Here is a 25,554-nt window from a genome sequence, read left to right as displayed (position 1 = left end):
CAGAGTATTAATACTTGTCCTGTCCTCCTTGCACACATCCTTTGATTTGTTGCCTCCTAAGCAAAGCCTGAAGCATCTTGTAGTGTTGCGTATCAGGGCAGAACTTCCTTCATGAGACCTACATCTGTAACTCCAGCTGCATTTCCGTCTGCATGCCTCTATATTGCCTATATCTTAAAATTGGGGAGGGCGGGAGAGAAAACAAACAAAATAACAAAAAACACACACACACACACAAACCTGCACACCACCCTGCACAAAAAGCCACCACTTTCCAGGAGTCACTTTTGTGTGCATAAACCCATTTAGCCTACTTACTCTAGGTGACTCTGGATAAATCCTTCCCTTTTTTTTTTTTTTTTTTTTTTGTCAGGACTATAAAAGATCCATTGCCTTCTGATGGAATTTGAATAGATGTGTCTGGAGTGACATATGTTCAGCTATAAATTAGAGAGGAACAATTTTAAAATAAATTGTCTGCAGACAGTCCTAGCAAATTTACCTCCTGAGACAGATGATCATAAAGCTTGAAGCAAACAAGCCCTTAAACATTTCAGGCAGGGTTTGAAAGGATCCTGGTGTGTAGGTGTTAGCATCCCTGGAGACTGGTGGTATGCTGCTTATTTTGGACCAAATGAAGTCAGTGGAAGAAATGCTGGGTTTATACCACCTAGAAGAGCCAACCAGAAGGAAATATCCTAAACATTTTTACTTCTCTTTACTGGCTGTGTATGTACAGTCTATTAGTTCAGGCTAAAACCATGAAATGTTGGTAAACACACGTGACATAGGTCATCAAAGTAAGTCCTCCCAAATGTCATATTTCTTAACCGCAATGGGTTACAATTGTCTGAACCATAGCATAATTAGAGAATCTTTCTTTCTTTGCTGGCAGGGCTCCAGATCCCTATGGCAGACTGAATCAGAAGACTAAAACCCTTTTATTGTAGTATTGTGCCAGCAAACACATGGCTTTGAAGAACCCTATTTTTCAGATTTTACTGCCTGATCTTTGCATTACTGTCAGTAATATGTGGACTCGCATGGGGGGGTTTCAGCTGCATCAGTTTTGGATTTGAGCCTGTCCCCCTGTTCCCATGAGGGATGCTGCTGGTTATTGCTATTCAGTCAATGCTCCTTTCGAACTCGAGGGAGTTCTGTGCCTTGTCCATCAATCCTCCTCTTGCCTGGTGCACAAGGCAGCTTGAATGTTTAAGTTACCATTCATATAACAAAGGACAAGCTGGGGTGCATGTGTTGGCATACAGAAACCCCCAAAACACACTCCTATGCCTCTTGGATTATGCACAGAGCCAGGCATCTTGAGTTATGTTTACAAGCATGCAGAAACAAATGTCTTTCTGTATCTTAAATTGTATTTTTCCCTTAGGTGCAGCATTGTAAATCATCACTTCTGTTTAAAGGAGTAAAATTATTTCTGTTTGTCTCTATTAAAAAAAGAAAGATAGTGATTTAAACATAATTTAAGTGTATCTTTGTCCCATACCTCAGAGAACAAAGAAAAGATATACAGATATATTTGTATAGATACAAAGATTTACAGAGAGAGATATTTTATAGCTCTAATAGGCAGAGAGGCTTTAGCAGCAGGAAGCGGAGTACCTGTTTTCGTCATAAGCCAAACAGTCAGGGCTCAGCGAGACCAACCATGTAACCAGAGAGCAGGGAGGACCGCAAGTGCCGTGTGGGCTGGTCACTGAAATTCTGATTTTGTTAGTAAATGGCACTTCAGCACAAAGAGTGTTTTCTCTAGGAACATATCAGTTTCTCCCAGTTTTGTTTGTTTGTTTGTGATGGGAAAATTTGGGGAAAACATAAAAACAAACAAAAAACACAACAAAAAACCACAACCAAAACAAAAAAAAAACCCGCACCAAATCACACCCAGCCTAGCCCTGCAGCTGGTGGGAGCGTGCTTGCATGGTGCTGAATGCTTCTTAAAAATCTTCTCTTTCCCAAAGAGCATTTATTTTCTATAGCTTACTTGCTTGCTGCAAAATCAAACCCAAATGATAGCTCTGGTTTGCATATATGCCAGGATAAATTTCCTTTCCTGCTCCTCCATCACACTGCTGAGAGTTTAGGCTTGACTCAGGTTTTGCCTCACTGATCCCTTCAAAATCTTCTCTAGAGCAAACTCGGGATGTGCAGAAATATAGCCCATTAAGATCTTAATGTAATCACAAGCATTTTCAAATGTATTGTCTTCAGGGTATTTTTATGGCTTGCAAATATAGATGACTCAGGAATCTGATGAATTTTTCAGAGCAATGTCATGTGAAGAAGTTATATACTGTTTAGAAGAAACACATTAATGTCATTAATGACAGTTAATTCTTGGTTTTCCAGCAACTACGGTCATGTCGTAAATTTCTGTGTGACAATTTAGTGACTCACATGGTAGAAGAAGCGGTATTTCAAGGGGGGGAACTGAAAGTCCTGATTTATATATATCCTAGCTTTCAAGGTTGCGTTGGTATTCAAAGCCAGAGCTGTTTTCAATGCAGAGGTCCTGAGTTAATGTGGGATTGGACAGAACAACATCAAGAGACACGTTGTTTTCTTAGAACAAAAAAAAAAAAAAGCTTAAAAGAGTCTTTCCCACATGACAGGCATTAATCGACTTATATCCAAGGTAAGGTCCGAGTCTGTTATTTTTCAAGATGTAAAGCCCCTAGATGATACACTTGTTCAGCACGTTCCATGAACCCCTTGACAAGGACCTTTAGCAGGTTTTTAGCTGCAGCTTTGGGTGCTGAAGTTGCTGAAGAATGCTGCCAGGTCTGCAGGACTCCGGCAAACCAGCAGCTTCGAATTACAGTGTTTTATTAGTGGGTATTTATTTAATTCCTTTCAAATCCCCAAGTCATGCTATAGGAAGCAACACAGCACTTTTGTGGATAGAGAGGCCAAGCCTAAAGGAGAGATAATCAGGGAATTTTACTCATTTTTCTATAGCTTTATAGCTTTGATAGCAATTTCAGCATTGGCCTACAGTTCAAGGAGAACTGTTAGGACGGGCAGAATTAGCTCCTGTGAGCCTGCTTGTAAATTCTACAGGAGGATGCTTGAAGGTAGGTTGGTACAGTTGCTGAAAGACCTTTTAGAAGAGCACAGACATCATCTGTTTATATTGATTGGGAGACATGAAGACAGCCCACTGTGGTTTTTATTTTCTAAGTACAAGTGCGTGTCAGGACCACAAGCTGAGGCTTGGGGTTGCTCAGCAGTTTGATTCGACATTGTAAAGCCCGTATCTCACTAAGCCCTTCCTCTTTAGGCTTTGGACACATCTAAGAGGCAGCAGCCCTGCTCTTCTCAGTGCAAACACTTCAAGGCATGACAGCTCCAGAGACTAGAACAGGGCTTGGTTTATTTGTAGCTTGTTTTTCCTCAAATCCTTCAACTCTCAAGGTGTATTCCCTGCGCCGGAGTGATGCACTAATGAAGGCAGAGTTGATGAGCTGCAGAGCTGCTCTGCTTTCTGCTGAACACACACACACACAGAGCACATCCTGCTCGTGTTGCAGCCAAGAGCCGGCTCGATGTGGGTTATGGCACTCAGGTCTATCCTTGGGGCCAAGTTTTACTCTGTGGCTGCTCCTAAAAGCCATGATAATTTGAGTTGCGTGTCCCTGCCTGAAGAAGTTTGCAGTCCGACACGGCAAGTGGGGCTAAAGAGTGGGGAGAAGAAGCAAAGGAGGTTTGCCGTTTGGGGAGAAAACCTCAGCTTCAACTGGATAACCTGTGTTCTGTCTAGACTAGGCATCCTTATCCTCATTCATTTTTGTTTGATTTCATTCATTACCTTTATTTATGTATTAGCAGCACTGCCTTATGCATTATATTCATGGCTTCTGATTACTGGGGAGACTAATTTGGTGCTCTGCAAGGAACACAGCATAAATCCTGTTTGAGCTTTATTTTCTGGCATATATGAAAGGTCATTTTGCTGATCCTAAGCACTTAAGTACTGTGAGCTTATTCTCCCAGCATCACAGAGTGCAAAGGGAGTAGCAGGTTGAACCTTTCTTATCTCCCTGGGATTTCAAGGCTTATAGGGCTGTGTTTTTTCACTTTCCCCTCTCCAGGGACAAAACCAGAATTCCCACTAACATTAATTGGGTGGTTTTACTGAGGTGGCTGTGGATACGAAGGGCCTCAGAGGTGTTCCTTGCTTCTAGCACTTGTCCCCTGAATCAGTGCGAAGCCCTACACATTGGACACAGCCTTCAGCTGAAGCTCAGGGATGGTTCCAGGAATGCAGCTACAAATCATTTGATGTTAAGGCTTCCAGAAAATAATCTGTCAAGTAGTCCTAGCTGTTTGATGTTATTGGCTTGTTCTGGCTGCTTTCCCCCCCAACCCCTCACTGATACTTGATGTCTCTAGTACTGATACAGCACATAACAGTTCAGCATGTCATTTGAAGAGGCTAGTTTTCATTGTCAGGGGCTCAGTGATTCCCTCTCCATCCAGCCATGTTTGAAGATCCGGTTTCGAGCACAGCGTGGCTTTTGCAGGCTCCTATCTTGTGAGATACAAAGCTGGTTTCTGATCCGATCGCCACGCCATCACTGTCCTGAGAGGCTCTGGCTGTCATCCTTCATCACAGCCATCTCTGAAGCAAGAGGCTGCACTGCCGTTAATGCTCTGTGCCTACAACATTTTGTGTACTACTACAAATAAAAAGAGTGAAATTAATTTGCTAATAATGGATGTGCTACTAACAGAAACACATCCCACTTCTACCTAACACCAGCAGGTTGTTTATGGCATATTTGCTGTGTCTAAAAATACTGTCTTTTTTTTTTTTTCTACCAACCAATTTCATTTAAAGACTGTTTTCACACACCAGTGGCTGTTAATCAGTTAAGGAGTTATCAGTTCTAATATTAGAAAGAAGAAGGTCTCATCAACAGCTTAAAACTCTATTTCATTTCTTTTCAGCTGGCTTCCAGCAGATTATGGGGAGTCTTAGGCTCATATTATTTCTCCTCTTTTTCCCACCCCCTTGAAAAGAGAGATAGTAGCATTAATTGCGTGACTGTACTGTGCCAACTCTATGTATCCTTTCAAGAACCGTTGAATTAAAAATACTGAAATAAAAATATAAGAAGACTAAAATAAGATTTAATTAGAAATTAAACCCCAAACACCCATGTAATTTTAAATAAAATCATGTATACTTCATTAGGCGATTTTTTTAAGGTTAACTGTCAGAAGTGAAACGGTAAGATAAAGTAGTAAGGCACGGGATGTTTGTGGCTGGTTCTGCTCTGAATCCAACTTGCAAAATATTGGTGGTATTGCCATCAAAGGCAGAAAAATCACACGGCTTTTGCCTTCGGCTGTTGAGCTCAGCTGAGACTCTGCCCATCCGCCTGCCATGATACCTGGCGACGTCAGACGCTCCTGAGTCAGCTTTCATCTAACAGCATCCGTTTCATCACAGCATTCCTGTTTGTCAGAGGATTGCACGCCACCACTTGCTGTGGTGATTTTTGCATGTATTCTTTATTTTCTGTCCTCTCTTATTTTGCATAGCTTATCTCCCGTCCCTCAATTTTTCTTTTCTAATCAGCACAGGAGTATTTAGATATGACAGCATGCTGCTCTGCTGGCTGTTTGTTACAAGGCTTCATGTTGAAATCTTCAGTGTAATTGAATGCTCCTCCTTATGCTGTTTGGCCTGACCCATGGGAGCCTTCAGATTATGCAAAAATTGGTCCAGTTCAGTTTCATTTCGCATCCCTCATTAAAACATGAGTTATTGGCATTGTGCAGCTGTTGGCTCTGTACTTATTCATGAAATCAAAACATTCCATTTGGGCTGAGCTACGTATCATACTGTCATTAACAAACTGCACCTCATTGAAAATCTGTCAAGGAAAACTGACTTCTTCTGCTTTTTCTGCTTTGCACGAAATATAAGCTCAGTAAACTCTTGTGCCATAATGATTTTCTGTCTGTCTTGATGGGGCATAATGAGATAAATTCAAGTTCTTTTTTGAAGGGTGATTATATCGAGTACACACTGGACATAGGCTGCCCTTGTTATACATTGCACGTTTTTGTGCTTTCATTTCCCCATCTTTATTGGTAGTGTGCACAAGCGAGTTTGATTTAGCTTGTGGCAAGTCCAAGAACCACTGAGAATAAATTCTGCCCAAGGTGTGTTCACCAGTTGCAGCATATGGACGCGAAGCAGATGGACAGTGTCCTGCAGAGCTCACAGCCTTACCTGTGGAGCACTAGTTAGATGGTGGGCAGTGTGGGAAATTGGGTGTTTAAAACCTGTAAATCTCTCTAGTCCTACTAGTTACTCTCTGTAGGTCGTGTGGGAAGGAAAGGGAGCCCAGGGGAAGGTGCAGGAGGATGTTTGGGCTGGGGAGGTCAGCAGAGATGCAGGGGATGGAGCATCCTCTAGAGCAGGATGGAAAGGCAGCAGATGGGTGGTGGAGACCCCACAGCACGTGGTGGGCTGGGGAGCTGCTTCAGGGCTGTGTGGTGCTCGCTGCGAGAGCTTTGTGGTTCAGGCGAGACCAGAGGTAGGGCCAGGATGAGGTCTGCTGGGGTGCTCTTGGATCACACCCTTTTGATACACCAGTGGTTGTCATCAGCAAAGATGTACTGGTTGATTTGAGGACTTAGACATTGATGTGCAAGTGTCTCACGTTGATGAAGAACCTAGTGACGTAAAAAGGAACATGTCAAAGGAGTTTATCTGGCAATGCAGGAAGCAGAGCCAGTTTTAGAGCTGGCTGTCCTCGTTGGTCCTTCAGAGGAAAAGGAATCAATAAAATTCTACACTTTACCCATAGTGAAAATTATTTCTGTCGTTGCATCTTAGTTGCATCTTCTGGCCGAATTTTAGTATGTGACCTTCGTGCTGTGATTGTCTGAGACGTTCCTGCTGGGATAGTATTAATGCTTTTGCTGTGAGCTCATTTTCTGTGCAATCCAATTACAACTGGGGAACTCTGAATGCAGATGGAAAGGCTCTGGGATTTCCAGGTAGCTTTTGTAAGGCTGGTAGCAGACCTGTGCAGTGTTGATATCATACTGGGCAGAAAAAAACTAGTAGCCCTTTGGACCGTGTTTAACATGTCTACATGTCTCTGCTTTTAGAGACGCGCAGCAACAAAGGGTTCTTGACAGGTTTTATCTCTGCTTTGGTTTTCTTCCTTTTGCTAGCAGCAGGTTTATAATTCTGCGGATATGGCTATGACTGCAGGGCCAGTGCAGACCTGTGGCTGAGCGTGTGCATGTGGGTGAAGTGCAAAGCGCTTTGCTTAGTTGAAAGTACACTTCTTCCAGGATATTTACTTCAAAATATTAAAAAAAATAATAATGCCATGCTACCATTAGCCAATGTATTTGTGAGAACACAAATAGCTCTCATGTAAAGTCTTTGTGCCTCATCATGCATACATATGTGAGCTGGAAGGAATATTTTGTATGGCGAGCATGCCTGGGTCCAGCTATACCTGGAGCAATCTGGCTTATGTGGAGCGCTTTAAAATTCATCACAGGTTTTCAGGGGGAGAATACCCTAGGGAAGTAGCCTTATCACACCATCTTTAAGCTGTTGATCTCAAGATCCCCTCCACTACCACATTACTATTTGTTTGCCAAAACATTGGTTTCTGGCTATAAAACATCTTAAAAAAACCCACGAGATGTATTTTACCTGTCTTTCTAAGACTGCATGGAAACAAACAAACATAATGATGTTTTGTAAAGCAGAGCCCAAAAGATATTACCTCCAACACATTCAACAAGGAAAATACCTAGCAAAGGCAGATGCTAGGGGAAGAAAAATAATAAACAGCTGATCATTCTCTTTTCATGCAAATATTCAAACATGCAGTGTCTGTTGGCGGGGTAGACTGTTTTAAAATATTCAAACCAAATAACTCATGAGCATTTGTCTGATTTCTAGCTGAAGAAATGTTTTTTGTTTTGGTTCTGGATTTTTTGGTTTTGTTTTTAAAGGAAATGTGAACAGACTTAATTCTACGATGGGAGAGCTTAGCCTGTGGTTCTTCTTTTCACAGTATGCAGACCTGGGTTCTTCAAAGCTTCACCCCACAGTCCATCCTGCAGCAAATGTCCCCCTCACAGCTACACACTTGATGAAGCATCCACATCTTGCCTGTGTGAAGAGCACTATTTTAGGAAGGAATCAGATCCACCTACAATGGCCTGTACAAGTAAGCATGTGCTTATAGGGTTGTTTTTAATCCTTTCAAGCTGCTCCTGTACTGTGACTAGACATTATGATCCTAATTAATGTGTTTTTATAGTCTCTGGGCTGGACAGGTCTTGACACATTTGTAATGTCACTGGTTTTGTCCCCCAGCCACATGAGAACAGAATTTTCAAAGCCTTTTGCTTTTGAGAGCTGATGTTAAACCTAGGAAGCATTTTTGTAACGAACAGATGCTCCATCTCTCACCGTCCACTCATGAATGGACTCAGCACAGTGTTCAGACATCCACATCCATGTGTGTGTTTGGGCACCAGTGCAGGGCGTGAAGAGGAGATGATGGGCAGTGGTAGGCATGGGTAGAGTCTACGTGGTCCTGCTTAGCGTCATAGAAGCGTAGAATAGTTTGGGTTGAAAGGGCCCTTCTAAGCTCATCCAGTCCAACCCCTGCCAGGAGCGGGGACATCTTCACCCAGATCAGGTTGCTCAGAGCCCCATCCAACCTGGCCTGGGATGTCTCCAAGGATGGGGAATCCACCACCTCTCTGGACAACCTACCAGTGTCTCACCACCCAGGTCAAAAATCTCTTCCTCGTGTCTGGCCTGAATTTCCCTTTCTTGACTTTAAAATCATCACCCCTTGTCCCATCGCAACAGGCCCTGCTAAAAAGTCTGTCCCCATCTTTTTTATCAGCCCCTTTTTTAAGCACAGAAAGGCCGCAATAAGGTCTCCCCAGAGCCTTCTCTTCTCCAGACTGAACAACCTCAACTCTCTCAACCTGTTTTCAGTAGACAAGCAGGAAGAGAGCCCTACCTTTCCAAGCTGCCTGGAGGTGGTTGCTCTTTGGGATAGCCTCAAAACTCTGCAATGGAAATTATTTCTCCAAACCTGCGGTGAAAATACAAAGCTTTCCCTCTGGTGTAGGAGGAGGTTAGTATAACAGGCAAATTGGAGTGTAGGGAGTCAAAGGTGGAGTTTGTGGTATCAGAATTCTTAATTTTTCACTTTTTCTGCCACCTATGAGCTATCCTGTCCACTATACCTTGAAAGTTTCTTGTTCAGTTTATGTTTCAGATACTTAGGACCTCAACTTGCATGTCCCCAGCTAGTCCCACCAAGTGTAGCACACATGGGCTTTTGCTGGGCCAGGCCTGTTGTGCTCTGCCTGTGATTTTGCAGTGTAAAAGTGGTTTAAAAAGACTGACTGGGAGCTGAACTACTGGGGCAGGAGCAGGGAGAGCTTTCAGGGAACTTCACCGATGGAGGAAAATGTAGGTTTATGAGTCCGTACATGCTCATAGCCCCTGGGCAGTGGTGCAGAGGTGACTTCTGTCCTGTTCCCTTGTACCATGTGGGCATGGTAGTGGCTTTTTGTGCCTTCATCCCAGTGAATACAGATGTCCTTCCTACCTTCCCAAGTTTTCACTTCTAAAAGAGAAGGAAAAAGCCTGCTCCTGGGGGAGAGACGCTCCCACAAAGGAAACTGCCCTCAGCAAGTCTCTGCTTACCTGCAGGAGGCACTCAGAGCACAATCAGGGCCCTCAAACTCTGTGTTTGCTTTTCACGGCTCTTAGGAGGTGTGCTGCAGCTGAGGAGAAGACAGCCTTAGGCAGTGTGGCAGGAGCTGCTGCTGTAGGATCAAAGTAGTCTGGGGTGGTGAATCATTCAAGTGCTTCTCAGGTTACTGAATAGATAGCCTGTGTCTTTCAGAGTGGTAGCTGGGGTGAGTTACAGCATGAAAAACTTTGATACTGGGATTTCTTGATGTCCCTTTTGCCCCTTGGCATGACTTAAAAAACATAGGTAAATGGAAGATTATGAAGTCCAGTGTGGTATTGGGAAGTGGGAAGGGAGGAGTACTCTGAGCTCTGGACATGCAGATAAAATCAGCTTTTCTGTGCAGGCAGAACCACAGCCAGGGGCTGAGGAAGTGTTATGTTAGGCTGCCAGTGTTCACGGTGCCTCCTGCCCACCATTGTCCCCTCTTGGGATGGAGGGGTCCTTATCCAGTCTGTCCTGCAGGGAATAAGCAGAGGGAAGGAGCTGCCATCCCCGAGGAGGAGGTTTATACATTCCTGTGACCTGAGCATGGGGCAGGATTTTCAGAGAGGTGTAGGCAAGCTGAGTGACCAGCTCATGTTAATAAGAAATGTGAGTGTCCAACTCCCCCAGGTTTCTGGTGCAATTTGAGTCCTATAGGTAAAGACTGTAATTTCTGATCCTGCAAATACCACAGGGTTCTCTTTTTATATTTGTTTGGTTGTTGTTTTTTTTAAAAAAAATTTATTTGGGAGTTTTAATGTTGGGATGGTTTTGGTTTGGGTTTTTTTGTTTTGAAAGCTTACTATAAGCTCAATTAAAGTATGGGCCATGGCTCGTGAAGCTGTATTAGGACATGGCTTGGCAGGATGCCGAGTGCTTCTGGGGCAGCTGAGAGGTTTAATGCTGACCCAGGCACTGCCAAGTATCTATCACCCACTGCAAACCTGTGTAGTGGTTGTGGATGTTGCAGCATCTCTGCTGACATTCACATTTTCTACCCCAAAAGCGAAGTGGATCATCTGAGCTGTCTCCACGTGCTCCAGTCACCCTCGCTTGCCCTATGCATCCTTTCCTGGGATTTTGTCCTAATCCAGCTATATTTGTTCTGAAGGTGATGAGGAGGGCAGGGCCTGTTGCTATCCCAGCTCAGCTGCAGGGGCAGGAAGTTTTGGCAGGGACAGTAAAGAGTAGGTAGCGATGCCAGTGCTTTAAACCAGTCCACTTTGATGTGGAAGTGACCATGTCGTCATGAACTGAAATACAAGTGAAGCAAGCTTGAGTCCTGACCAGTGGGAAAATATGGCAATTTTTTATGAATGCTTTTATTATTTACTACTGCAGAAGTTAATAATTCATAATGATTCATAGGATTCCCTCAACTTGAAATCTAGTTAATTTTAGAGTATACATCAATGTCTGTTTTCAGCTCTATACCTGTAAAGTTCCCTTGCTAGTTGGTATAGCTATACAATCACATTTTCCTAATTTAAGGTGAATGCTTTTCAGTCCCAAGCTGCATGAGTCTCCCCACCACTACCAGTATCACTAAGGAAAACTAACTGCTACATCATTGGCAACTACTCAGATAAGTCCAGCGTGGGGGTAGAAAAACGCTTTTTTTCCCATTTCCTTAAGCATGTTCTATAAAATTAATAGTGCTGTGATGCAGTCTGAAATAGTTATTACTCTCATATAAAAACATGTTTGGTCCTGATGGATGTTTGAGAATTTTCTGAATATTATTACGTACCTTCAAGGAAGTAATTGTGCTTTATTTCTTCTTAGCTAAGTAATCTTAGCTTCAGTTCCTTGCACAACATCTGTTTAAAATGAAAACTTGAAGCTGCACCCTTTTTTTCCCCCTCCCATCTTTGAAAAGTAACCCTATTGCTGTTCAGAGCATACTGGGGAAATACTTTCTGATAATAGGACACATGGGACACACTGAAGGTTTTATAGTATTTAGTGTAATATTCTACTCTCAAAAAGTTTACAGTCAACTTTATTTTGAGTGTATACATACATATATTGGTATATCAAGGATAATTTCTCTCTCTGGTTATATTTTTAAAATGCGTGCATCAGCGAACAACAGGTTTGCTTTCCATTAAGAAAAATACCAGTATCACTGTCTTCAGAAGGTATTTGCCTCTGGTCAATAAACTGTGATGTGAAAAGGGTGAATCTTAACTGCCTGCCTTGGGGTATAATGTAGCAAATTAAAAAAAAAAAAAAAAAAAAAGTCAACTAATGTCTTTGTCCTTCACAAAGAGAGGTTGGAAATGAAAACAGACCTTAACAGGCCTGGGGTCCCCTTCTTCAGAAGGCAAAACATGGGTTTGTTCTTCCAGCTGTGATCTATCGAAGTTTCTACACCAGTGTGGTTTCAGGATTCTTCAAGTAGATCTTGTTGGATATCTACCGACTACTAAAGAGCTTTCTCTGAGCCCCTTTGAGAATGCTAATTATATAGGTTATGAAGTCCCACCAGCTTCAAATCACTTCCACTGAAGTTGACGTTTTGAAGCCTTCAAGAAGAGCAGCTGACTCTTCTGTACAAAGCAAGTAAAAACCTCTGGTGACTTTACAAAAGTAATGATTTATTCCCTGTTAAAGACACATTGTCCAATAAGTGTTTCTTGTGTCCGAGTTCTTTATTTTTTTTTTAGAGCCTGAGTAGCAGTAAGACAACATTCATCCAGTGGAAGAAAAAAAAGAAACGGCAATTTAACTGGTAAAAAAAAATATGTTAAATAACTCTGAGAGCAAGATCTGTAACTCCATACAGCTCTGGTAATAAGTTTCATAGTTTCCTGGGCTGAAAATAGTCCTGACTTGGAATGTACCATGGTGTCATTAACCAAATAGCACTATGTCCCCACAGCACAGGGTGCAAGCAGCTTGCTCCGCTGTTCATAGGGATCTGAAGTGATAGTAGAACAAAAGAAAGCTGATCTGCTGTTTCCTAAACTAACTCAGCTTTTGTCTTCTCCCTCCACTTCCCCCTGAAGAAAAAAAAAGGTATCAGGATTATTTCTTTCCCTCTGGCAGCAAGTTTCTCATTGAATCAGAACAGCTTGACAGTGGTTTATCAGAGTTATCAATTTTATAGACTTTAAAAAAGGAATAGGAAAGGGAAACAGGGGAAAATGCTTCTGGTTTATAAGGTAATTTCATTTTTGTAACATTGTTGGTTTTAAATAATGAATCAAGTTTAATTATCACAACAAAATGAGAAGATGACACCCTAAGATAGGCTGTTAAATTCATATGGATTTCTAGCCCTTGAAGGTCCTTGTTGGGCCATTTTCAAGGAGCTGCTGATGGGTTTTGACAGCTTCATTCAAACATTATTCTGCCTCCCTTGGAGAAATCCCAGCCTTTGCTGTATGGCTTCTGGTGATGCCGTGACTAAAATCCGTCCCAGCTCACTTGGATAGATTTCCCCTTTCTTCCTTGTTCATTAGCATTCCCTGAGTATATGGCTCATGGATCTCTTGCATGAAATTCCTGCTTGTCCTTTCACATCATCTGCGGGTTGTATCTGCCAGTTGCCCTTCATCTCCAACACAAGCTTGTTCAAAAGCTTGTAGCACCTACTGGTCCTGAAGGTGTCTCTAGGTGGGCTTTGCTCATCCAACCACGGCCTCTTCCCAGCAGGACAAAGGAAAACAGAATCATAGAATCGTGGAATAGTTTGGGTTGGAAGGCATCTTCAAAGCTCATCTAGTGCAACCCCTGCCATGAGCAAGGACATCTTCACCCAGTTCAGGTTGCTCAAAGCCCCATCCAGCCTGGCCTGGGATGTCTCCAGGAATGGGGCATCCACCACCACTCTGGGCAACCTGGGCCAGTGTCTCACCACTCTCAGGGTAAAAAATTTCTTCCGCATGTCCAACCTGTATCTTTCCTTCCTTGAATTTAAAACCATCACCCCTTGTCCTATCACAGCAGGCCCTGCTAAAAAGTCTGTCCCCATCTTTCTTATTGGCCCCTTGTAAGTATGGCAAGGCCACAGTACGGTCTCACCCGAGCCTTCTCTTCTCCAGACTGAACACTCCCAACTCTCTCAGCCTGTCCTCACACCAGAGCTGTTCCAGCCCTTGGATCATTTCTGTGGCTCCTCTGGCCCTTCTCCAACTGGTCCATGTCTGTCCTGTGCTGAGGACCCCAAAGCTGGATGTAGCACTACAGGGGGGTCTCACCAAAGCAGAGCAGACCGCATTTTGCAGGAGCTCTGGTAACTCTGCGGCAGCTGTTCCTCCTCAGATTGCCTTGCCAGCACCATGCTAGCATCCTGAGTGGGGAGGCTTGGCAAAAGGAGCAAGCATGGTGTGGCTAACCAACAGTGCTGGAGCTTTGCAGGGACCAAGGAGGCTGTTGTTGAGTAGCCTGATACAACCAGTTTCCAGTGGCCTGTGTAGATCACCATCTGCTTTGGCCTGCACCAAGTGTCTTGCTTAGGTGTCATTTGGATCCCCGAGCTCAGGTTTCCCTCTTGCCAAAGAGCTCATGGGGATGGGTGGGTGCGTGCAGAGGGAAGATTCAGCATCTGAATTGAGTACCTAAGTAGCGCAAATACCCCACTGTGTGTATTTTTTTAGGACCTTGGGCTAGTAATGTAAGGGCAGCGGGGTGAGAGGGGAAAATCTTGCCCCTGGTTGGGCCAACAGCAACTTGGGCAGAGCAAAGATTTGCAGCTCCCTTCACCAGGAGAGCAAGCAGAGCAGCAGAGGTGGTTCCACAGGGTAGGATGTGCTTTTCCTGTGGTTTTTGAGTCAGCCCCTTGTCTTGTCCTCCCATGCAGGTGGCTGCAACCCAGCACAGACCCCTTGAGATGCAGTGGGAGTGCTCAGAAGAAATCCCCATTTTCCTAGTTCTTCAGATGCTGCTGTAAATTGTCCCTGTGTGCTTTTTTGGCAACGTGAGCAACGGAGCATCTCCTTTCAGCCTAGAGAGTAGTAGAGAGCAGGATGACTGATAATAGTGTTTTTACCATGTGTTTTTCTCACTTTACAAACCAGGACCACCCTCTGCTCCTCGGAGTGCCATCTCAAATGTTAACGAGACTAGTGTCTTTCTGGAATGGATTCCCCCTGCTGATACTGGTGGAAGGAAAGATGTGTCTTATTATATTGCATGCAAGAAGTGCAACTCACACTCAGGTCTGTGTGAGGCGTGTGGTGGTCATGTCAGGTACCTCCCCCAGCAAACCGGCCTGAAAAACACCTCTGTCATGATGGTGGATCTGCTTGCTCATACAAACTATACCTTTGAAATTGAGGCAGTGAACGGAGTGTCCGACCAGAACCCTGGAGCTCGTCAGTTTGTGTCTGTAAATGTAACCACAAACCAGGCAGGTAAGTAGATCTTCAACCCAGGGAAATGTCTGGGGTGGGAGCCTGAGCCAGTCAGACTTCCCTTTGGAAGGGGTGGAAGTCCCCAGTGTGGAGGGCTGGACTGTGGCCTCTTCAACTATGTGTGGGCAGGGTGGTTGGGTCTCTCAGGTTATAATTACTGCAGTCTTCAACAGGTTTCCTTCCAGCAGGACACACTTTTAGGATTTGTGGCTTTTTCCTTTTGCACCAAGCTTCTTGGAGATCCCTCCACTTCTTTGCATTTCAGTGTATCCACCCACTAAACCAAAAAAAAGCCAGTTGCATCTCCTATTGGGAAAGGGAAATTCCTAAGAGTTCATTTTGATGCTAAATGCCAGTGGTTAAGATGTCCTAACTTTGCAAAACAGCCTAAGAAAATTGTTTTGAGTGACTTTTGGAAATTTAATCACTCTTTGCACTGTGATGTTAAGGTGACTGAACTCAGGCTGGTGAGGCGCAGAATGTGGTCACTGCATTTCCAACAAGGCAGGACTGAGACATCACTGCCTACTGTGTCCTTCTTGGGTTTGTGCTGTACAGGCAGAGATCGTGTAGACTGGTTTATTCGTTTGTCGGCCACTCAGACCTGGCTGCCCTGCCTTTTCCCAGCAGCTGAAAGGAGCTGTCACCTTGGGGGCAAGCGGCTGGGGCACAGGCAGCAGGCAGGCTTGGACGCAGGCAGGGATTTGCTGTTGTCACACCACCTCCCGTGCACATCAACACGTCAGGCACATCACACAGCTCCTGTAAGCTCTGGAGACGATCTTCTCTTGTCCTTCATGGCTTAGGATCTCTCCCTTTGCCTACCTGGCTCACTTTCTGGCATTTAATTCAAGGCTCTGCAGTGGCACTTGTCTGCTGCAGAGCCATTCTAGGGATGTGAACCGGTAGTGTTTGGATCCGTGAGGTCTCTGCTGCCAGGTCACCAGAGCCACCCCTTGCCTCCTCCATACAGACAAGACTTAGCTAGGAAAGCCCGTACAATGTGCAGCATTAAGAGCTGGTTGGAGATTGGCAGATCCTGGTGGTGGAGCAGAAAAGCACTCACTGGAGCAGGGCTGCCTTTCATCCCTGCCACCTAGGTGTATGTGCATGAGCTTGGCAGCCGTTAGCAAGGGGGCAGTTGCATCTTGCTTCATCACATACCTGTCCTGGTGATTAAACTGAGTCATTGAAGTGTTGGACAAATTGTTTGGTTATGTCTCAAGGAGAGGTGATGGATGTGACAGGAAATTTTCTGGGGGAATATCAGCAGATGACAGTATGAGACCTGTTGAAGGCACCTGTGTAGTATACATCAGTGGGTGTCATGGTCCTAATGCTATTTACTGTTTTGCCATTGTGAAGGCTGCTGCCAGTAACTCTGTTCTTGAAAGAAGTGTATTTTCCTGTTTGTGGGTTTGCATTGGCTTTTCCCTGATACGTGGAATTAAATCCATGTCAATGTAGCTGCAAGAGAGAAGGCGATACATTGCTGATCAGTGCAGACTGTGGGGAAATGGTCTTGGCTTGCGAGCTGTGTCCCAAACTCCCCATAGCTGCAGCAGGATTTATCCGTGTAGCTGACTGAGTGTGCATCAAGCAAAGAACAACCCTCTTGCACGGTTATTACCTCTGGCTTTATACTGAAAGGTCTGTTACAGGAAACGATAGACCTGTGGGTTTCGTGTGGTGAACGTGGCTCATGCTGAGGATAAGTGGGTAAGTTTAGCATCTGGTTCAGTGCAGTGGAATTGCAGACAAGGGAGATGCTAATAGATCAAACCATGAGCATTTAGCTTGCTGTTTGGTGTTGAAATGACATCTGTATGCTTGTGTGTTTGATTCACCAGGAGGTGAACCCAACCTCTGTCCAAGGCAAGGAGTGGTGACTGTATTTTGTTGTCTCCATGGCTGGTCCCACCACTCATTCAGGAGGAGAACCAGGCCTGCCTGCTTGAGCTGTGGCATCAAACGTGCTTCCAGTAACATCCTCTTTCAGCACTCCCAGGATGATCATTCATTTGTCCATGCCAGAAATAAGGCAACCTTGGAGAGGGGCTTTGCAAATCTGCCAAGTATAGAAACTGGGTATCTGTTTTCTTTAGGTGCCTCTGAAAAATGCCCTTTGAGGCTAGTAATGGAGGTATGCAGGTGAAGTGGTGCATGCCTGGCCATGCCCAACAATGCCGAACATCTCTGAAAAAGCTGTTTCTTCAACTATCCTCTCTTAAATAAGAGCAGGTAGGGCACATGAGGCTTCAGAGGATCTCATCCCACTCTTCTCCCCCTGAAACCAGCACAAAGAGATGCAGCCCTGGGACCTCATCCTTTCCCTCGCACAGGTTTTCTACTAGTATGATTATATTTTCATGAAGGTTGGTGTAATGAGGTGGGGTCACTAAGGGCAGTGATACAAGCCCAACTGTAGCAGTAGGAGAAATCCTGCTACAAGAACTGCTGGCTGCGGAAAATGGAAAAATTTCATGCTGTGGGATAGATCGGGCTGCTGGAGTCCTGCTGGTAGGTATTCACTAACCCAGCACCTCAGAAAAATGCCAGGCATTGTTTTGTTGGTTTGGCTTTTGTCTGTCCCAAAAAGACAGTGAGAAATTCAGGACTGCAGAGAATGCTGGCCACGCTACCACTTCTGTTCATGGCAGTTTTTGGCAGCAGAAGCTGCCTCTGCTTTGGGCTCTTGAAGGAATTGCTTCCTGAAAAAAAAACACAACTGTTTTTCTCCAAAATAACTCGTTCCCCTTCCTCTCTCCCCAATTTAAAATAATGAGAAAAGGAATTGGCACCGGCAATCGGTCCGGTGTTTTCAGACTGATGTAATTTTCCTCTGAACCTTTGAAATCAAGTCTGGAAATGCAGCAAGGAAACAGTTTTATGCACAAGAGGAAGCAGATCAGCTCTGCTCAGCTGGTGACCCCAGCATGCTGCTGCTTCCCCAGTCCCCAAGGACCTGATGGTACTTGGAATGGGACCGGTCCGTGCAGGACACAGTGGCCTTAGACTCCAGATACAGGACTAGTTCCCCTATTACATCCTGGGAGCCTCTTGCAATCTGCAAGCCTCTGGAATTTTGCTCACCCTATCTAGCAAAGGGTGAGCAATGCCACCATCCAGGGAAGGTGGAATGTGCTCTGGCCTCCATTGTGACTAGCCTGGAGCTGCTGCAGGCAAGCAGTGGGTGTTATTCCCTTTGTAGGCATGTGGGTTGGCCAGAGCATCGTTTTACCCCATGGGAGAGCTGTAAAATGTGAACCCAAGGGACTTCCCAGCACTGGTGGCAGGGAGCCATCAGGAATGCACTCTCACAGTGCATTGAAATAGTGCCTTGTGCACATGGGCTGGAGGCTGGTGAATAATTCATGACTGGCAATGATATGATTGAGTTAGCCATCCTTTTCTTGTTCTCATTTTTGTATTTTTATTTTTGACACTGCCACCTAATGCCCCTTTTAAGACCACTGCCAGAGAGCACTCTGTGTGTGCCCCTAATATTGAAGTTTACTTTTCAAGTGACAACTGCATGATTTTTTTTTTTTCTCAGTGATTTCATCAAGCTGGATGATTAAGTAATGCTGTCATTCTAGACAGAGATGTGCATCTCCCTGGAGGTCTTTCAGCTTATCTGCCCTGTATACAGAAAGCACCTACCATGATGTCTTGGTCAGAGACGTGTGTCTCATAACAGGCATGTAGGAAGCAAGTGGTTGTGATTCATGGTTGCCTGCTCACCCATTGTACTGTCATAGGAGGACACCGGGAAGACACATGGTTTCTAGGCTTAAAACCTGTGAATAGTAATCACTTTAAACTAGCCTAAACAGCCAAATGATTTTCTTTGCTTTTCGTTTCCATTGTCTCCCATGCTGGGCATGGCTTCAGGCATGGTGCTGGCGGGATGTAGGGGGTGAGACCAATCCGGTTCTCCTGCTGGCATCCCAAATGCCATGGACTCCCTTTAAAAGACCTTCTCTGTGTGTGTTTTCAGATAAGCCCTCTGCTTATTTTCTGTTTGAAAAGTCAGAAGCCAACATTCAGTCCCCTTCTGCGACCCACAGGATATTTTCTTTCAGCCTTTTTGGGGGAGACAGATAAGAAAGATCTGGACATGCTAACAGAGGAGACATTAATGTGTCTAATGCCTCAAGGAATCTGCATGTGTGAGGTCAGATCAGAGATACAAGTTGCACCCTGTGGTGCACCGATGCTATTTAAGCAAAAGTGTTGAAAGACAAGCCCTGGTAACCCAGACTGCTGCCTGGGAGGCAGGGTCAGGTTCTTACTTGACCAAGCAACCACCAGATGCTTGGAGCAGCTGGAAAACCTATGGAGCAGGAAGACATGCTGATAGCCGTCATCCTTGCTCCTATTGTGCAGGTTGTGATGTTGTGCTCGAAGGGAGCAGGGGATAAAACATTTTCCCTAGCACTCAGGATATACCAGTCTTTGAAAAGCAGCCAAGGGTGGTTTGGAAAAGGAGACGTGCAATGTAGAGCTTGTTGCAGTCGTAGGTCAGCGGCTGTGTGCTCTTGAACCCAATAGACTGCAGCGCTGTCCAGCCTGTGAAGGATACACAGAATCATAGAATCATTCTGGTTGGAAGAGACCCTTAGGATCATCAAATTCAACCATAACCTAATTCTGATACTAACCCATGTCCTGAAGAACCTCATCTCAGCATCTGTTCAACCCTTCCAGGGATGGTGACTCCACCACTGCCCTGGGCAGCCTGTTCCACTGCTTCATAGCCCTTTCCTGGAATAAATTTTTCCTCATATCCAATCTGAACCTTCTCTGGCACAACTTGAGGCCATTTCATCTCATCCTAAACATTAGAAAATGAGGAGAGAAGAAGGCTATGCTGAGAAGCAGTTTCCAAGGTCACTTGTGGGAATGGTCCACTTCAAGTCGTGCCAGGTTCGAGGTCTGGTTCTTGCAGCTTTCAAGTCTCACAGCCTTGTTTGCTTTGGCTTGGGGAGGAAGGCAGCTTGCTTGTTTTCTTTAGGAATAGCAATAAAAAATTTCCAAGAGGACGCTCCAGTAGCTGTAGCGTCTTGTATGCACCTTGCATGAGAAGCAAGGCTGGTTTTGCAGCTCTACTTTTCAACTAGAACTGCCTACCTAGGGCCTGCAAAAGCTTAAACAGATGCTTATTTTTGGGAAACACCCTTTCTCAGCCAGAGTGGTGAGCAGGGCCAGTAAACGTCCATTGTAAGAGACTTGATCGACTGAGCTGCATCGTCTTCCTGGCCATGGGCAGTTGTGGGTACCACAGACGGGTACGAACATGAGGCAGATGTGTATCGGTGCTTCCAACCTCCAGGGACATCTGTTTTGTGCTTTACAGCCCTTAACGGGTTTTTCTCCCATGAATTTGTCTAATCATTTTATGAACTCCTAGAAAATCTTAGCAGCTGCAGGCAATCCTACATGAATTGAGTATGTCTGATAGCTTAAACTGTGCTTTAGATTCACATTGGTCAGAGAGGAGCTGTTAGTGGCATAAATAGAGGGTTTAAGGCTGCGATTGCTCATGTATTTGGAGACCACTGTTGTTTCAGATGTCACACTAGCTCCCAGAGTGTTAACATGGGTATCGCAGCATTTAACCTAGATGGATGTACTCTTAAAAGCAAAGTGTAATCTTCCCTATCAGGATGGGCTCATACAGGGATATTTTAACGTTGACATGAACTGGTACTGCCTGGGAGACCATGGTCTCTGTTTAAACCCCAGCACACCCCGCAGCGTAGCCTCCCACAGCATGGCAGCATCCTTCTGCTGACTGTGAACTCCCTTTGTGTGCGGGGGGATGCAAAAATGAGTATTGAGCTGCCAGGGAGAGTTCAGGCAGGAAGAGATAGTAATTTCATTTGTGAAGTCCCGTGCGTGTGTTGGTAATCAACTTTAGAGAGTATTTTGCTTTATTTTTGGAGTGTGTTCAGGTGTAATTTGAGAGAGCTGGGAAGAGAACAGAAATGGTGGCAGAGTCTAGTAAAAGCCAGTGATGCACGAAGGGTTTGTTGTTTTTTTTTGTAGTGAGCACATTTATTCTGAATACAAAATCTTCGTGCAGCGCCCTATTGCAGAGACACAAGTTCACCCCAGCCCAGATGGCTCGGTGTCTGCTACCAAATTAATTATGGATCAGCTGAATACTTTATAGTTTTATTTATAAGTTTACAGTTGGTAACTGTGACTTTTTCATTGTTATAAGTCTTTCTGTTGTACTTGGAGTATTAGAAATGCATACTTGGATATCAAAAGAATTACTTGGAACGTTCCCCAAGCGTATAATATGACTTCTAGTTAGATGTCATTTTTATTCTTGAAGTATGTGAGACAACCCTGTTGTTGATATATGAGAACATTAAAAGATGAAATAAAAAACTTTTTCCTGCATCTGCAAACAGACCTTTCACTTTTGACATGAAATTAAAACATCTTATTTATAGGTGAAAATACAAATAGTAAGAAATAGTTATACCCATCCATATTGCCCCTGAAAAGGGAAGGAGAAATGCACTGAAGTTCTCATGATGAGATTCAACTGATAACATCTATTGCCTTTTGTGCAGTAGGATGCAGGTTTTCCCATCTGCCAGTGGCAGTGATAGTGCAGGTTTAAAATTTTATTTCCCATTTTGCTGGCATATTTTTAAAGCATTGCCAAGTAATCTTACATTAATCTAATTCTAATCACCTTGAAACACAACCTGAGGGGCCAAGGAGTTCTCTGTGTTGTGATGAGTACAGTACTTGGCAGAGAGCAAAAGCATCTAAAATGGTTTCACTGCTCAGGTGACATCAATGTATAGATTTTTTTTTTCCTCTGAATGCAGCTTCTGAATTTTACTGCTAATAAAATCTTATTCGGTACTTTAGTCTCAGTCTGCAAGCTGGTAATACCTTTGTCTCATATGTTATTTCTCTGATTTTAACCTTAAAAGTAGCTTTATTTTTTTAACTCTCTGCATAGGTGATATTTCTAGAAATGTTCTTAAGACACCAGGACTTAAAAATAGCCAAAAATGAATGTAAAAATACTTTCAGTGCTGCCAGAGAAATAACAGGGAACTTATATGCATTTAATAAACATCCCACCCACTCTCTGTCTGTGGTTTCTTTTCCATACCAAGTAAGCTTTTTGTAGTAAACTCCCTCAAAAAGCTTAATGTAACGGTGGAGGAGCCAGAATAGTTTGAAACATTTGCATTTCGGTAACTGTGAATTGAGTGAGCTGTCCTACAGAAACACCACTCAGGGTAGAGTCCTGCATCTGGGCAGGAACAACCCCAGGTTCCAGTATAGGTTGGGAAATTACATATTAGAGAGCAGTGTAGGGGAAAGGGACCTGGGGGTCCCGGTGGACAACAGGATGACCATGAGCCAGCACTGTGCCCTTGTGGCCAGGAAGGCCAATGGCATCCTGGGGTGTATTAGAAAGGGGGTGGTTAGTAGATCGAGAGAGGTCCTCTTTCCCCTCTACTCTGCCCTGGTGAGACCACATCTGGAATATTGTGTCCAGTTCTGGGCCCCTCAGTTCAAGAAGGACAGGGAACTGCTGGAGAGAGTCCAGCGCCGAGCCACAAAGATGATTAAGGGAGTGGAGCATCTCCCTTATGAGGAAAGGCTGAGGGAGCTGGGTCTCTTTAGTCTGGAGAAGAAGAGACTGAGAGGTGACCTTATTAATGTTTATAAATATATAAAGGGTGAGTGCCATGAGGATGGAGCCAGGCTCTTCTCGGTGGCAAACAATGATAGGACAAGGGGTAATGGGATCAAGCTGGAACACAAGAGGTTCCACTTAAATTTGAGAAGAAACTTCTTCTCAGTGAGGGTGACAGAGCACTGGAACAGGCTGCCCAGGGGGGTTGTGGAGTCTTCTACTCTGGAGACATTCAAAACCCACCTGGACATGTTCCTGTGCGACCTCACCTAGGCGTTCCTGCTCCAGCAGGGGGATTGGACTAGATGATCTTTTGAGGTACCTTCCAATCCCAAACATACTGTGATACTGTGATACAGCACCTTCACTGTGAATTTCTCCTTTCCCATGCCCCCGTCCTGCTGATAAACTGAATTTGCAGGAGAGTAAGTGCACACAGCAGCATGTACGTGTGTGTGTGTGAACATACCAGGCATGTGCCAGTCAGCAGGCAGAGGTTACCCGCTTGTGTTTTAGGTGTTTCTCTGTGACAGCTTCCTAAAGCTCACACCATTCAGTCTGCCTTCCACTCTTGCTGCCCCCAGAACAAGTTGCATTCTAGCCATGTTCAAAGCAGATGGATTGCTACGCTGCAAGGCCACTGCCAGTTTTCTGGCTCCGTTTTCCTTCCGCCTGCTTTCTTTTGCCTTGAACCTGGCCATTCCTTAATATGTAGTTTGTCATTTATCTTTTTATTTAACTGTCAGGCAGTTTTTTTACCCTCACTTGCTGATTCACCTGATTTCTCCACCCACAGAGCTTCTGCATTGCCAGAGGATTTTGCTGTATCCAAACAGAGCTCCAGCTCACACTATGCATGAATTACAGGTTCCCACTTGGTATTGTACTATCAGACAGGCTGAAATACCTTTTTCCACTGGATTGCCTGGTGTCAGAGAGGTGCATTTCAGCTGGGCATGGAAGGTTTTTCCTTGTCTTCTACTGTGGTTACTATTACAATGCACTTCAACAGCAAACCCCATGCTCATTCTTCAAAAGATGTCTGAAATGCTACTTGTGGCACTTAGATTTCTTGCAAAGGGTTAATGTAATAGTGTTAATAGGGCTGGCTAGTGCTTCATCTCGCATACATCCCTTCCTTGCCTTGCATCCCCTCCTCACCTCACATGGGGAGGGGACTGGAGAGCCCAGAGCAGCATCAAGGTGACAGGCAGCCCAGCAATAAACTGTATTTCTTCCACAGCAGCTGGGCCAAAGTTCAGCTACATGTAAATCCTACAAAAAGCTCAAGAGTTGGGAGGCTTTAATTAAAATGCACTTCAGATGTACTCATTTGCTGGCATGGTGGAATGCTTTCTGCATCTCCCAGTCCTGGAGGAACAGTCCTGATCAAAGCGAGTAACTAATGGGATCTCTGGCTAGATCAGTACAATAGAAATCAACAGAAGGAAAGCATTATTATTTATTTATTTGCCTGCTTCTTCAGGGTTTATAATTTTTAAGAATACAGGGTCTGATCAAAAGACCCTGTCCAAATCAATGCAGGACACCCACTGGCTCCGGCAGTGTTGAGTGAGGGTTCTCTGCTGCAATGCAGCAGCTGGGGCAATGTGTTGCTCTTTGCTGAGAGGTGCCAAGCACACCGGGCCAGTCCTGTAAGCTTGGGTAAGCCTTGGAGAGTGCGCTGCTCCATGGGAATTGACGGGAAAAAAAATCACAAACTCTGTGGCAGATTTAGCAGAATCCACCCTGTGGGTTTTGGTCAGGGATAGTGGGCAAGTCAGGTGGTAGAAGGGACCCATTGCTCTCCACCCTCTAGTTCTCCAAGGACTTTGGCAGAGAGATCCAGGGGTGCCTCAAAAGCAAATTTGCAGAATTAGGTGGAAAATGGCAGTGGAGGGCACCAGCACCTGCTTGCTGCCATCCCGGGAATGTGCATCACTCTTGCCCACTGTACTTCTGCATCCTGCTGTGCAGAACTTGTGCATCTTTGCTCTGTGCCTCTAAAGGAAATGGAAGGAAAGAATGTTGAATCAGGTAAAACCAGAAAATTGGGCTGCTTCTCCCTCCTTCTGTTTGCAAGGGCTTACGGGACTCTGTGTGCAACTCCTTCATAGCTTCTTCCCGACTTTTCTGCAGTCTGCCTCAATCCAAGGAGAGAAAGTGTTGCTTAGCTGATTATTAATTGCACTATCCCCTGCATTGTTTTTCGTGCCGTTCAGCCCTAGTGTGGCTTATTACAGGGGACAAATCTGCGTGGTACCATTACCCTGTCATCTCTAGGCCTCTGCCCTCCCCACACTGGGCTCCTATCTTGGGTCATTAAGCTCCCTGGTTCTGCTTTGTTCTCCTGAGGGGTGGCACCAAGAGTGTGAAATCGCTCGCTGACCTTGCCGGAGACTTATGGGGTGAGCCTCTAAATGCTTGGCCATGCAAGGACAGTTTCCACAGAAAGGTGCTCTCACCCAGTTCAGTAAACTGAAAGACTACTGCTGCAGAAGTGACTGGGTTATTTAATTTATTGTACATCTCTCTGTATCAGGTGTGACTCAGCCCCTGCAAGGAGCTGGAAAGGAGCTGTGGGATGGCTGGCCAAGGATGCACATGAGGGCACAGACCCATCTTTGCGTTTTCTAAAACTGCAGACAGCAACTAGCAAAGCTGTGTCTGTGTGAAGGACACAAATGCCTCTGTGCTTTCTGCAGGGGTGATGTGCCAAACCCTCTGCTGCATGTTG

At 44.7% G+C, this 25,554-nt stretch overlaps 1 protein-coding gene across 5 annotated transcripts in view; it reads left to right on the top strand.

The window, feature by feature from the left end:
• EPHA5 (EPH receptor A5) overlaps positions 1-25,554 on the top strand; it is a 203,710-nt gene that overhangs the window by 100,607 nt on the left and 77,549 nt on the right. For 3 of the 5 annotated variants that reach the window (XM_082051990.1, XM_082051989.1, XM_082051991.1), the window contains exons 4-5: positions 8,082-8,237; positions 14,801-15,136. The exons of 1 other annotated variant lie outside the window; for it this stretch is intronic. In XM_082051990.1, the coding sequence (XP_081908116.1) occupies positions 8,082-8,237; positions 14,801-15,136 (492 nt within the window). The remainder of the gene's footprint in view (positions 1-8,081; positions 8,238-14,800; positions 15,137-25,554) is intronic. One more of the 5 variants, XM_082051992.1, reaches the window with a different exon arrangement.

This window comes from Streptopelia decaocto, assembly GCF_964273445.1.
Source record: "Streptopelia decaocto genome assembly, chromosome: 4".
NCBI lineage: Eukaryota > Metazoa > Chordata > Aves > Columbiformes > Columbidae > Streptopelia > Streptopelia decaocto.
Note: the sequence above shows the minus strand (reverse complement) of the source record. Positions and strands in the feature narration are given on the sequence as shown.